This window comes from Gracilinanus agilis, chromosome 3 (assembly GCF_016433145.1).
Source record: "Gracilinanus agilis isolate LMUSP501 chromosome 3, AgileGrace, whole genome shotgun sequence".
NCBI lineage: Eukaryota > Metazoa > Chordata > Mammalia > Didelphimorphia > Didelphidae > Gracilinanus > Gracilinanus agilis.
The window spans coordinates 563,448,316-563,461,135 of record NC_058132.1 but is presented as its reverse complement, the minus strand read 5'-3'; the positions used below and the strand labels follow the sequence as shown (position 1 = coordinate 563,461,135).

General features: G+C 33.3%; 1 protein-coding gene across 1 annotated transcript in view; it reads right to left on the bottom strand.

The window, feature by feature from the left end:
- The window catches only part of DACH1 (dachshund family transcription factor 1), a gene marked incomplete at its 5' end in the record, with an annotated part of 484,059 nt that overhangs the window by 271,690 nt on the left and 199,549 nt on the right, over nucleotides 1–12,820 (bottom strand). The window contains one exon of the mRNA XM_044669366.1: nucleotides 10,929–11,044. Within this exon, the coding sequence (XP_044525301.1) occupies nucleotides 10,929–11,044 (116 nt within the window). The remainder of the gene's footprint in view (nucleotides 1–10,928; nucleotides 11,045–12,820) is intronic.

The following is a 12,820-nucleotide window of genomic DNA, read 5'->3' as shown; positions in this document are numbered from 1 at the left end:
TTCCTACCCATATCACTTCCAAGGCATTTTAATTCTGCTCCTGTAAGATTTTTAACAGTTGTCCTCTCTGTTCCATTCCTACTGTAACCATCTTAATACAGACCCTCATTTCATCTCACCTAGGTTCACCATAGTCTCCTATCTGGTCTTCTTGTTTCCAGTCTTTTCCTTTCCCTCTCCTTTACACTTTTCCCTATTTACTCTAAGTAATCCTCTCTCCTAATCATGTCACTCTGTCTGAGGCTTCCATTTAAATGCTCAGGATAAGGGATTTTTCTGACACAATTCCACCTTGATTATCTCACCTTATCCTTTTTCAAATGTCTGGAACTCTAATCAAAATAGACTATCAGTTCTTTTTCTTTTCAGCAAATGACATAACCTCACAGTTGAATGAGATCTCTGCAATCATCTAGTTTAAGGAAAGTAATCTCATCACAATATACTCTTGAAATTTTACTATCTCTCATATTCAAAGACCTCCAACAAAGAATAAACAAACTACTACCTCCAAAGGCAGCCCTTTTTGATTTGGATATTTTTGATTTTAATATTTTTTGCCTTTTGCATTAAGCCAAATATGCCTTTTCAAAAATTCTACCCTCTGCTTCTAGTGGGGCTTCTGGGAGTCCAAGAGAATTAATTTAATCTCTCACATAATAGTCTTTCAAAACATTTGAAGAGAGTGACTACATCCTTGTAAGTTATCTTTTCTCCATGTTAAACAGCCACAGATCTTTCCATCAATCTCTATATACCATTCTCTTGAGGTTCTTCACCCATCATATCAACCATCCTTTTTATAGTCTTAAGCTTAAAATGTCTTTCCTAAGATTTGTTTCCCAGAACTAAACATAATATTCTAAATATGGGCTGGACAGGAGAGAGTTCAACAAGATTATCACCTTCCTAACCCTTCAACATCCTGCCTGTCTTAATTTAGCCTAAGGTCAAAATAGTTTTCTTGGGTGATACATCTATTGACTCAAGCTGAGTTCTCATCACCCCCAAAAAACCTTTTATTTTTTAAAATGAATTACTGCCCAACAATATCTTTCTCATTTTATATTTATAAAGTTTATTTTTAATCAAAGTTTAACATTTTGATATTTCTAACAAATATCATCTTGTGAAATTTGATCTAATATTCTCTTTTTAGACCCTTGAAAATCCCTACCGTCATGAAACATGTTAGCTATAACTCCTAACTCTGTGCCATTGGGAAATTTTATAGGCATTTGATCTTCCTTTCACAGAAGAGCTAGGGGATGAGTTTGGAAAAATAGTATGTGGTCAAAAAAAGTTAATGTGTTGGTTGGCTGGTAAAACTGTTTTTCCTCCCTTCTTAAAGGGAAAGCTTGTTAAAAAAGAAATGAAAAAAATTGAAACTGAATGGAATGTAACAACAAAAAGTAATAATAAAAATTTTTATTAAGCCTAATGCTCATGGGATTATCATTAATCAACTAATTAAAATGTTAAGGAGCACAAAGTCAATTCTCCTATTTCCCTACCTGTTCCTAAAATATAACCTACTCCTAGGAGTCTACTACATTCACTACTCTGTGCATCGCAATTCTTCATTTCTTCTAAGAATCAAATCATGGTTCACCTTCTCCATGAAGTGTTTATTGATCCTCTTAGTTGAATACAAATGTTCATAAAATGTTTTCTGGACTTCTTTGTTCTTATCACATTCTTCTTTGTATTATTATTATTAACTATATTTGTGTCTTGGCCTTTATTAAATTTTAAGTAATTTGAGGGTGCTATCCCTTTTGTGCACGGGGCAGCTGAGTGGCTCAGTGGATTGAGAGCCAGGCCTAGAGACTGGAGGTCCTAGGTTCAAGTCCAGCCTCGGACACTTCCAGCTGTGTGACCTTGGGCAAGTCACTTGACCCCTACTGCCCAAGGACAGTCCCTAGCCTGGATGAAAAAAGGAGGAGGGTTGGGTGTGGGGCTAGCAACCCCACCCTGTAAAAACTACATCTGCTAAAGAAACTGCAACCTAAAGTAGGGGCAGCTGGGCTAGCTCAGTGGATTGAGAGCCAGGCCTAGAGATGAAAGGTCCTAGGTTCAAATCCGGGCTCAGACACTTCCCAGCTGGGTGACCCTGAGTGACCCATTGCCTACTGGTTGTGGCCCTATGCTCCTAGAATGGAGTCCCAGGATAAAAAAAAATCCCTTTTGTAATTAATATTCATATGCTGGAATGTAGCAGGGAATATGGAGCATGTTTAGAAAGAAGCAATATGATGCATAGATGGACAGAGTAGGAATAAAAAATCTAGAATATACTTCTGAATTATTCATGCTTTGTGAAACTGAGCAAGTCACCTAAATGAACATTGCCTTAAAATGAATCATATACCCCGCCTCCTGATAGGGAAGTTTTTTATAGAAAAATATATTTTTTTATAGTTCCAATGTATATATTTATTTTTATTAATCATGTTTATTTATTGCAGAATTTTAATTTTTTTTATTTTAATTGGACAAAGGAGGATTTATTAATGCCATAAAAGGGCCACTAAAATATGTTTAAATGTCTAGAACAAAAGGAAGTATAGAGAAGGGAAGGAAGATAATTTTGAAAATAACATTGAGTTTACAGTATATATTTTTAAAACAAGTGAGTGGTATGAAATGGAGATTTAATATTTCATATGTAATATTTCTTTTAGTATAATATTAAAAATGCTCATTTTGAGGCAATGCTTATCTTAGTCTCTTATTAGCAGAGTTCTGTGCAGTGGATAAATGCTACTAGAGATCAGAAACCCTGGGTTTAGATGCCTGCTCTATCATTTAACAGAATGGTGATTTGAGGAAAGTCAATTAGTTTCACTGTTCTTACTTTTCTCGAAAAAAAATAATGATAACTAAAACAGATGATATTCAATTTTCAGAGTTGTTAAAATCAAATGAAGAAATAATGTATGTGGAAATATTTTTTAAATGGTGGTATGCCTTCAAAATAAAGAAATTATAGTTATCAGAGCAATTGCAGACATTTGGCTCATTCTAAGCTTCTGGTTCACTGAAATACCCAGTTTACTGGTTTGTTTCACATGAACTACTATCAAACCAATATTCCTATATCTCCTCTTTTCAAGAAGTCATAATTTGGACAGTTTATTTTTAACCTAAATGTGAAATATTAAAACATTTCATTTTCTCAGTTTTGATCGCAGTTTCCAGTCACTGATTTAATTTTGAGTCTAGATTTGATCATTTTTCATATTAATTATCACCAGCACATCTTTGGTAAAAAAAAATATAGTAAATGTGGGAAACAATTTTTCTCAAGAGGTCATCTAAAATAACAGTATAATCTGTCTCAAAAAAAGTTTTACATCATTTCAATGATAGATTCAAAGAAGGTTGCCTAAGAAAGCAAGGTAATTCTTTTTTGAAGCTGACAGCATGGAAGGACAACACTTAAATATTTTTCAAAGTTCTTTTTGCCATGTCAGAAACACAATAATGGGCTAGAGAGATTATGTTTGATCCTGTATTAAATTCATTATAATCTGATTAACAATTTACAAATGAATAGGCTTAGATATTTTGGGCAGATGTAGAGCACCAGCCTAAAGAATATGTGCCCTTCCCTTCCAAATTTTTAATAACTGTTTCAGACTCACTGGTATACTTTGGTCAAAAACCCCTCCTGCTGCTTCCTAGGCTCCATGTTAAATTTGAATGAATTATATTGGAAGGAAGAAAAAAAGGAACAAGAGACTATTGTAAGAGTAATAGTATTGATGATGATAATGTTGATGAAAATGAATGGCGTCATGAAAAGGACCTAGCCATTTATAAAGTTATGTTATGATTTTAAGCTTATTTTTTGCCACAGATAACTCACAATTCAAAGAATGTATAATAAAAGAATAAATGACTTCTGAAATCCAATTTATCTATCTTGTTATAAAATGTACTTTTCCTTGTCAAAGACTATGCCATGCTGCCAGAAGAGAAGTAAATAATTCACTGCAATTATGTGAAAAAGTTTATTCACAGAAGTCCAAAATACAATTTCATTACTGTGAAATTGCTGTGGAGGTAACTTAAATGCATTTCCAATCTTAATATTGTTTCATTTAGCAACATGAGCCTGTAGAACAACTTTATAAATATTTTGGAAGAAATAAATTAGACTAAAAGAGCACAATTCTTCCTGTTTCTGAAGTTTAGTCCCATATAGTTATTTAATTAAAGCCCAAATAGCTAATTTCATTGCTCTCTTAGAATGGAAATGTTCAAGAAAATACTTTCCATATGGTTTTCATTCATTTCCACTTCAATAATAAGCCAATGGTACAACACTACTAGTATCTTCCTTTATTGTTTTTCAACTAAAGTAATTTCAAATGCCAATGAATATGCCAAAGTTAACATATTTATCATGCATAAAGTATGAGAGTCTAATTTATCTGTATTCTGTTTACTCATGGACAGGTTATTATTTGATATAGGTGTACAACCTAAAATGCATTTATGAATTCAGAGAAGTAGCAATGGTAAAATATATTTAAAAAAACAGCCCTCTCCCATCATTGTTTTTATGTACATTTTATTTCTTAAGAACAGTAATCTGAAAATATTTCCTTTAATTATAATTTTAAGGCAGATGCTTCAATAGCTGTTAAGCAACAGCTCAATAAATCTAGAGTTTGCCCTAGTCTTACAATAGGAGCAAAGGCAAACACGTGTGGGCGTGTATTCTCTCACCAAGAAAAACTGCAACAAAAGCATAATAAAATTAAAAAAAAAATCTTGATTGATTAAATGGACTACTTACCCTTGAAATTTACAGCAGTGGTTTTACATCCCACCTCTTTCTTAAGTCAGATAATTTGAAAATACAATATTGCTTTAGTGTGTCCCACATTTAAATTTTGAGTTAGAATGAGAATGAAGAAAATCCAGGAATAGTATGGACTTCTGCACCTAATTTATTAATGAAAATTTTCAATCCATTTGTAGGTTCTTTACTTGTGCATTATCTATGATCCTTGCTTATAAATACTCCTCTCTGGAATCTATTGCATTTGCAATAATAAAACTCTCAATAGACAAGGCAGACTTCCCAACTATGAATTTTCTCCTGAGAAGTTGATATGTTTAATGCATTTTAAATATTACAAGAATGCTGGTACAAAGAGAGGTGTTAATATCTATCAGATTTGTTTTGGATACTGTTGCTGGTTAGTAATGTTTAGCACAGTAAACTGAGAAAGATAAATCCTCATAATGACTTTCTGAATTGTGCATCCAAAGGAGATTATTTCCTTTCAATTCTTCTTTATTAGATAACAGGGTATTAATGGAATTTGCTGCAGTTTAATATTGTCCTGGTTCAGTATTTCTTCCGATAATGAAAAATTGCAATCTATAAGATATTTACTTTATAACCAAAGCATGTGTATAGACTCACTTTTACCCTGTGTGGATGTCAATTATTGGGCTACAAATAGGTTACAGAGAGTGTGAGAAGTTCTGAAAAGCAAAGTACACAACATCCATTTACGCTTATTTTATTTTTCGAAGACAAAGCTGTTAAGTATTAGTTTTTACTATAAGATTACAAGTCGGTATGTGCTTAACTGAGTTACTTACCCAATACACACGTGGGGCTGATACTTTCAAACCTAGTTTATATTTCTGCTAGAGGCAGAAAATCAGGAGATTGGCTAAACACTATCCTCAAATTAAACTCCTGGATGGAAGAGTGGCATTTGGAAGTCCGGAAGAACCCTTTTCTTCAATGTAAATAGATATGTTTCTGTAAATTTTATAGTGGTTACTGCAGTCCTGTTGCTAAGATGAATTTATTTTAAACCTGTACTGATTTATAAAAATGATTTATTACAAGAAGTGTTCAATCCAAATAAAGGTAGTGAACACTGCAGGAGGTATTGGTTTGTGAAGCTCTACAAAGGGTCTCCTTTCTTTCATTAACTCCAATTTCTGGTTGCTATGGCACCCAATGACAACCATAAATTCTGGGAATTATCACCATCTGCCCACGCCCCCTTCTGAGACACACACACACACACACATACACACACACACACACACACACACACATTTTTTCCATAAAAACTCTAATCCCAAAGAAAATGTTCATATTGAAGCCATCTAAATAACCGTAATAGAGGTTTATTTTAATTACAAATAGCAGAAGTAATTAGTAGTTTTTTGGAAGATTTTCTTTGCTTTCAGGAAAAGCTTTACTTAAGTTGTATACTTTTTGGCAAAAAAAATGGAATAATCTGTACAAATTCTTGAATCTTTTATAAACCTATTGAATCTAATAATTTGTTTTATTTTTCGCAAAAATAACATGTAAGGCAGCTTCTCAATGTTCTCAAATTATAGCTGAAATTCATAAAGTGGTAATTATTTATTACCCCCCCTTTGGGTGCCCCAATATCATTGTGATAATGCTAAGGATATTATCATTCCAATATTTCAAATGAAAAAACTGAAGCTCAGAGAAACTAAGTAATATGTCCATGGTCATTCTTCTAGGAAATACCAGAAGTGAACATTTCAGTATCCAAGCCTACAGCCTTAACTACTGAACCATGATGTCTCTAACTACACCAAACTGATGGGAAGCTGCAGGATGCAGGAGCAATTTCGCCTTTTTTGTTTGTTTAGGCATTTTTCAGTCATATCTGACACTTTATGATACCATTTGGGTTTTTCTTGGCAAAGAGACTGTAGTTATTTGCCATTCCCTTCTCTAGTTCATTTTACAGAGAGGGAAATGGAGGAAAACAGGGCTAAGTGGCTTTGCCTAGAATCACACCACTAGGGTCTGAGACCAGATTTGAACTCGGGAAAATGTATCTTCCTGACTCCAAACCAGGTACTCTATTCATCGTATAACCTAGCTGCCCAATTTAGCCTTTTACAGAATTAGGTCCTTGACAGGACTACTTTCTATTTTAGCCTTTCCTAAAGATATTTCTCTTTTCAGTGGTATCTAAAGATACCACTCTTTTCAGGATGCTGACATAACTACAAACATAAATTCATATAAAATGTATACATTTTGTAAACAGTTATTAAAAATATCACAGATTTGCTGACCAAGGACTTTTACAGCAGAGGTATCATCAAAATGTTTTGCATGATGTCTATAATACAGAAATGTACTAAAATCTTATCCCATGCAAAAAATGTTGTTAGGCATATATAACACAGATTGAATTGTTTGCCAGCTCTGTGAGGGGTGAGGGAGGGAGACACTTTGGATCATATAATTTTGGAAAATGTGAAAATTTCTTGTTATATGTAATTGGCAAAAAATTAAAATTATAATTAAATTAAATGGGAAAAACATAAAAAAAGAAACACAGACATTCTAGTAAGAATACATTTTTTTACTGGCCAAAAAAAGTGAGAAAAGAGGATATTTTAACCCTAAAATTAAAAACCATTTAAAGTTCTAAAGACCTGGGAAACAAATGCTGTGACTTTTGAGTGAAAATCTACCACTGTGTAAGAAGGCAATCTCTGGGAATTGAGTTAGTTTCCTTTGGGAGCTTTCAGAACACTTCCAGGTAGTACACTTCACTAGGATACTATTTAATTCACTGCAGTAGTAACTAATTAGTACCTTCGTGGCCTTGAAGAGTTTCATTCAGCTTCTAGAGAGCTTAACCACAATGAAAGAGTAACATGCCCTGGGAAAATCTGGATTGAATTATGATAACATGCCACTTAGCCGGTGGCAAGACTTCCAACAACCTCAATCCACTGGAACATACCCCCAAACCCCAAAGTAATTGAAAAAGACCTATGGTCTTCTTCATCCTGCTAAATTAGCTGTCACAAAGCCACTACAGTAACTAAATTCTCATAGTTTCCTCTTTTAGGCTTTACTCAGTCAGCCTGGGATAAGGAAAAAGTATAAGACTTTCAGTCATACGATACAGGTTCTAGTACCAACTAGTCTCTGATTAGCTGTGTTACCATGAACAAGTCACATTATTTCTTTTGTCTTCAGTATTTTCAGTTGAATTAGTTCTCACTGATATACTTTCAAATTACATTTTAATAGAAAACTATAAAATTGGGCCTTTTATTTTCATTTTACAAGAAGTAGAAGGAGGTGTGGTAAAACAACAGAACTGATAGCTAACAACCAGCTACTGAGTAAGAAATGCAGACTTATATATTCAAAAATCACAATAATGATTTGCCATACTAATGATAATGAGTCAAGAAATTTTGAATTATATTGCAGCCTCCATTTATTAAAACACATAAGTAGGTAAATAATTAAAGAAAAATAACTCAGAGGCTGCACCATTGGGTCTTATGTCAAGAAGATGTGAGGCTTGCTTCAGAAACATACTGGCTTTTAGGATCGTGAGAAAGTCAGAACTACTTCCTCCAAGCAAATTAGATATTTGGCTAAAACTTTAAGAAGTAAAGGAATTATCCTTTTTTTTCTCCCTGAAAGAAGTTATATATCTAGAAATATCAAGCACCTCAGAGGACATCTGGTTTAACTTTTTCATTTCACAGATGAGGGTCCCATTGAGGTACTGGTCTGCCCAAAGTCACATAGGTATTATGGTTGGCAGAGGCAGGAAGAAAATCAGATCCCACAATTCTTTAGTATTCCAGGTTGAGCATCCATAAAGGAAAAAAATCAAAGGTCTAGACCAAAAGCAAAATGTATTCAATTTTATCTAGCAAGATTTATATGAAAAATGGAAACTTTTAAGTTTTTTGCCACTTTACCTACAATTGAATTTTCCCTCAAATCTTCATAGAAGTATGGAAGTAAATCTAGGTTCTTGAAAGCAATTGCAATTCAGCATATCTCTAGTAGCCCAACTCCTCCACCAAGGTTAAAAAAAAACTTTGAATAAAGGCCAAATAGTGGAGAGAATAATCTAAAGAACAGAAAAATTAAATATGGAAAGTGCAGATTGTTAGGTAAGAGATATTATGATTATGATTATGATTGTAAATACTGTTACTACTATAATTTTTATTTTTTTTGTTATCATTATTAGCCATAAGTAATGAAGACTATCTACTAAAGCTTATCATCTGCAAAGGTAAGAGCATCTTTACTGATTAAATTATTTATCCTGTTAAGCATCAATGCATGAGCCTTTTAAGGTATTTCAGTTTTCCTGGAAATTTATTTGTAGAAAATATTTCATTACTTACCTAGGAAGGTAAAAGAGATCTTACTCTAATTCTCTAACTCAGATTAAGTTCTAAAAAACCCTTACTCCCTAATGAAATTTTTTCATTATTATATTAAAGAAAATATTGATATATAGGGTAAAATTTTAAACCTATTTTAAATGCTTAATATTTATAATATAGTGGTTCTTAAAATTTTTTGTGTCATAGTATCTTCTGGCAATTTAGTGAACCCTATGGAGCTCTTCTACAAATAATGTTTTTAGGGGCATAAAAATGCATCATATTGCAAAGGAAACCAAGTATACTAAAATACAATGTTTTTCAAAAATATGTCATGGACCCCAGGTTAAGAACTTCTGATCTTGTCTTCAGAAATTAGCATTTGATTATCCTAGTACATTTTATAATACATTTAACATTTCCACTCCAGGAATAATAGCAATTATTGGTAAAGCGGTATTTAATATCTATTATTGTCATTTTATTTCATTAAAAAGGAATCTTCTCTTTCTCCAGCCAATAATTCTTTAGGAAGTAGATAAAAATAGTCAAAACCCATGAGTCTTCCTTTCCAATATGATAAAATCCACAATCCATTAAATGTGAAATCAAGGGTGACCATATAATATGCTATTGCTTTACTAGAGGCACTGACCACATCTCTGCCATTTGTGGCCATTGGAGTTGGCACTGGGGTTGTGGTGATTGAGAAGGAAATATCCCTAAAACACCAAAGTAGTCACCGCTAAGCTACCCATATTGGGATGAATTCCTTCTATTTGTGTATTTTAAATAAAAAATGGGGGGGGAAAAGATATATGATATCATTTGGTGACTTCAGTGATTAACAAAAATCAGTATTTACGTAACAGATTCTCTTAGGGTTTATGAAAAAGAAAGCATAAAGTTTTACATAGAATCATCTGTGCCTTCCAAATTCAGAATTTAGATTTTTGTAAAAACTGACCTTCCTAAATAAGGATTCCTAAGCAAAAAGGCAGAATAATTCTGTAATTTGTGAAATAGATAAGAGATGGACAAATGTAGTTTAATGCAATTCCTCAAAGCAAATTTCTGAGTTATGTTCAACAAGTGATTTCACTTTTTCCACGCTTCAATTTCTCACCTGTAAAATTAGGAGTGTAATGTGAATCTCCAAGGGAATTCAAATTATCTAATATTAGGTACTTTGGGTGTTTTTATTGAGAAGAATTAATTCAATATCTATCATTTGAATAAATGGCTTCAGATATGCTAATTTAACATTATTAAATGCACTTTAAAAGCTCTCTATGATTTGGACCTTGGTTATCTTAGAAATTACTTTTCTCCCTATATACTAGCACATTAGCTAATGATTCCCATATCCAGATTTGAAGCAGATTCCTCTTTTTTTTTTTCCTCAATATAGTTCCTGGCCAAATCTTTTATAAATTCTTTCACATTAAAGTGTGGGAAAGAGTAAAATGATGCTTTGTGTATAATTTTTTGACTTGTGACCCCCCTCAAAAATGGGAAAAAATTTTTTTTCTGCACTAATCCATTCTAGATTGCTTCATTTGAAGTGAATTAGTATATTTAATGGGATAAAATAGTGGTTCAGTTGCATTATTCTGTATATATACATGTATATGCATATGCATATATAAATATAGTACCATACATATGTGCTTCTATCCATGGTGGTTGAATAACCCTAATTTTTAATATTTAAAACACCAAAGCATAAGCAATCCTACCTGTTGGTGGTATGATTCCAGGAGACATTAGGCCAGGGACAGAATGTGGCATGATATGAGAATTCTCTGGAGAGGTGACACTTTGAGTTCTCTTAGGAGGCCTTCCAGGTCTAGAACTGAAACAAACAAAAAAATTTTTTACAATTAAGCTGTTGTCTTACACATCATTTCAAAGTTGTTTCAAGTGGTAACATGGACTGTAAATAAATTTGTTTCAAGGACGGTTGCTTTTGCAGTTAGATGTAATAGACTTCCATCACTAATTAGATTACATGCTGAATTCATTTTCCTCATTGAAGATCAGCCACTCTTGATGCATAATTCATAGCCTGCACCTCGTTACCTGCTTCTTCATATTAATATCTATACACAGTTTGAATTGCCTCGTTTGCATATGCTAAAGTTCTGCATGCAGCCTTCAGCACGAAAATTATGCACTAACTTGTAATAATTATTACAGTCAGCCTGCTATTGATTTATGAGACTTTTAAAAACCAAATATGTGTAGTACTTGTAATGAATGATATTTTAAGGTTCTTCAGGAAATTAAAAGGCAATGGCTGCCTAAGGAAATGTTCTGCTTGTTTGATTTAATACTACAGTTAGCTGGGAGGTGGAATGAAAGAGTGATTCAGACCTATAGCACATTTTTCGATGATATGTTTTATTACTTCGCACTGCTAGCCTGATATCTAGATGATAAATGACAATACATATCTAATGTGTGAAAAGGTCTTGCAATTTCTTTATTTTTTGTCATTTAAAAGATAAGTCAAGTTATCATTTAACCCTTATTCTATTTAAGTGAAAATCTCACTAGGTTGCCTTACTTTTAATATACTGTATTAAATTGGAAAGGGCTTAGGATTATTTGTAAGACATCATTGAAAAACTGTCAGAATAGCATCTTACATCTGTCCTGAGGATAAAAAAAAAAGGAGGAGGGCTTCATGTTTTAGCATTGCTTGTCCTTTATATGCTCAGAACACAACAAGCTAAGAAAAATCCTTAGGACACAGGGAATAAGCTGAGATGCCTTTTATCAACTACCCTTCACCAGGATGCCATCATTAATATAGCATTAAGAGTTGATTTGTCTTAAAGATAACTACTACCTGCTTGTTGATCTGTCCTTCCCCACACACTCACTCTGATTGTGAGGCATTCCATTCACATCTGAAAAGTCCTTTCTTCCACTTTCTGACAAACTATGACTTTCAAATCTCTGTCAAAGACATTCTCTGGGAAGGAGGCTCATCTGTCTCTCTAAGAAAACGGTGGGCATTTATGTCTTCTCAGTTACACAGAACATATACACTAATTTAAGATATGTGTCGAGTGCCTACTTTGTATCAGTATGCCTAGTTAGGGTGGAGAAACAAAAATGAACATGACTCTTCTCTGCCCCCAAGAAGATTATAGTCTAGAAAGAAGAGAATGTTCATATTATATGTTCAAATAACTACAAAAGGAAAAAAATGTGATCTTGTACTCAGAGTGGTACAAATAAAAATTTGGTGAGGTTCAAGGCAAAGAGAGACAATCTTTGTCTGGGGATGAAGGGTAGGGAAGAGAATGTAAGTAATATCATTTGACATAAACCTTAAAGAATTTGTGAAGTTTAGATATGTGTATATGCATGTGTATTTGTATGTATGTGTGTGGAGATATCAGAGATTTGTAAGAGTACTTTTGAGAACCAAATGAATAAAGTGAGCAAAAACCCAAAGGTGAGAAAGCGTCTGTTTTTAGGGGATCTGGATGAGTCTACTATGGCTCTGTCAAATGATGTGTGGAGAAGTGAGGTGTGGGAAATAAATATAAAAAATGGGTAGAGGTCTGAAAATGAAGGGACATTAATTAGACACAAAGAAGTTTGGAATTTATTCAGA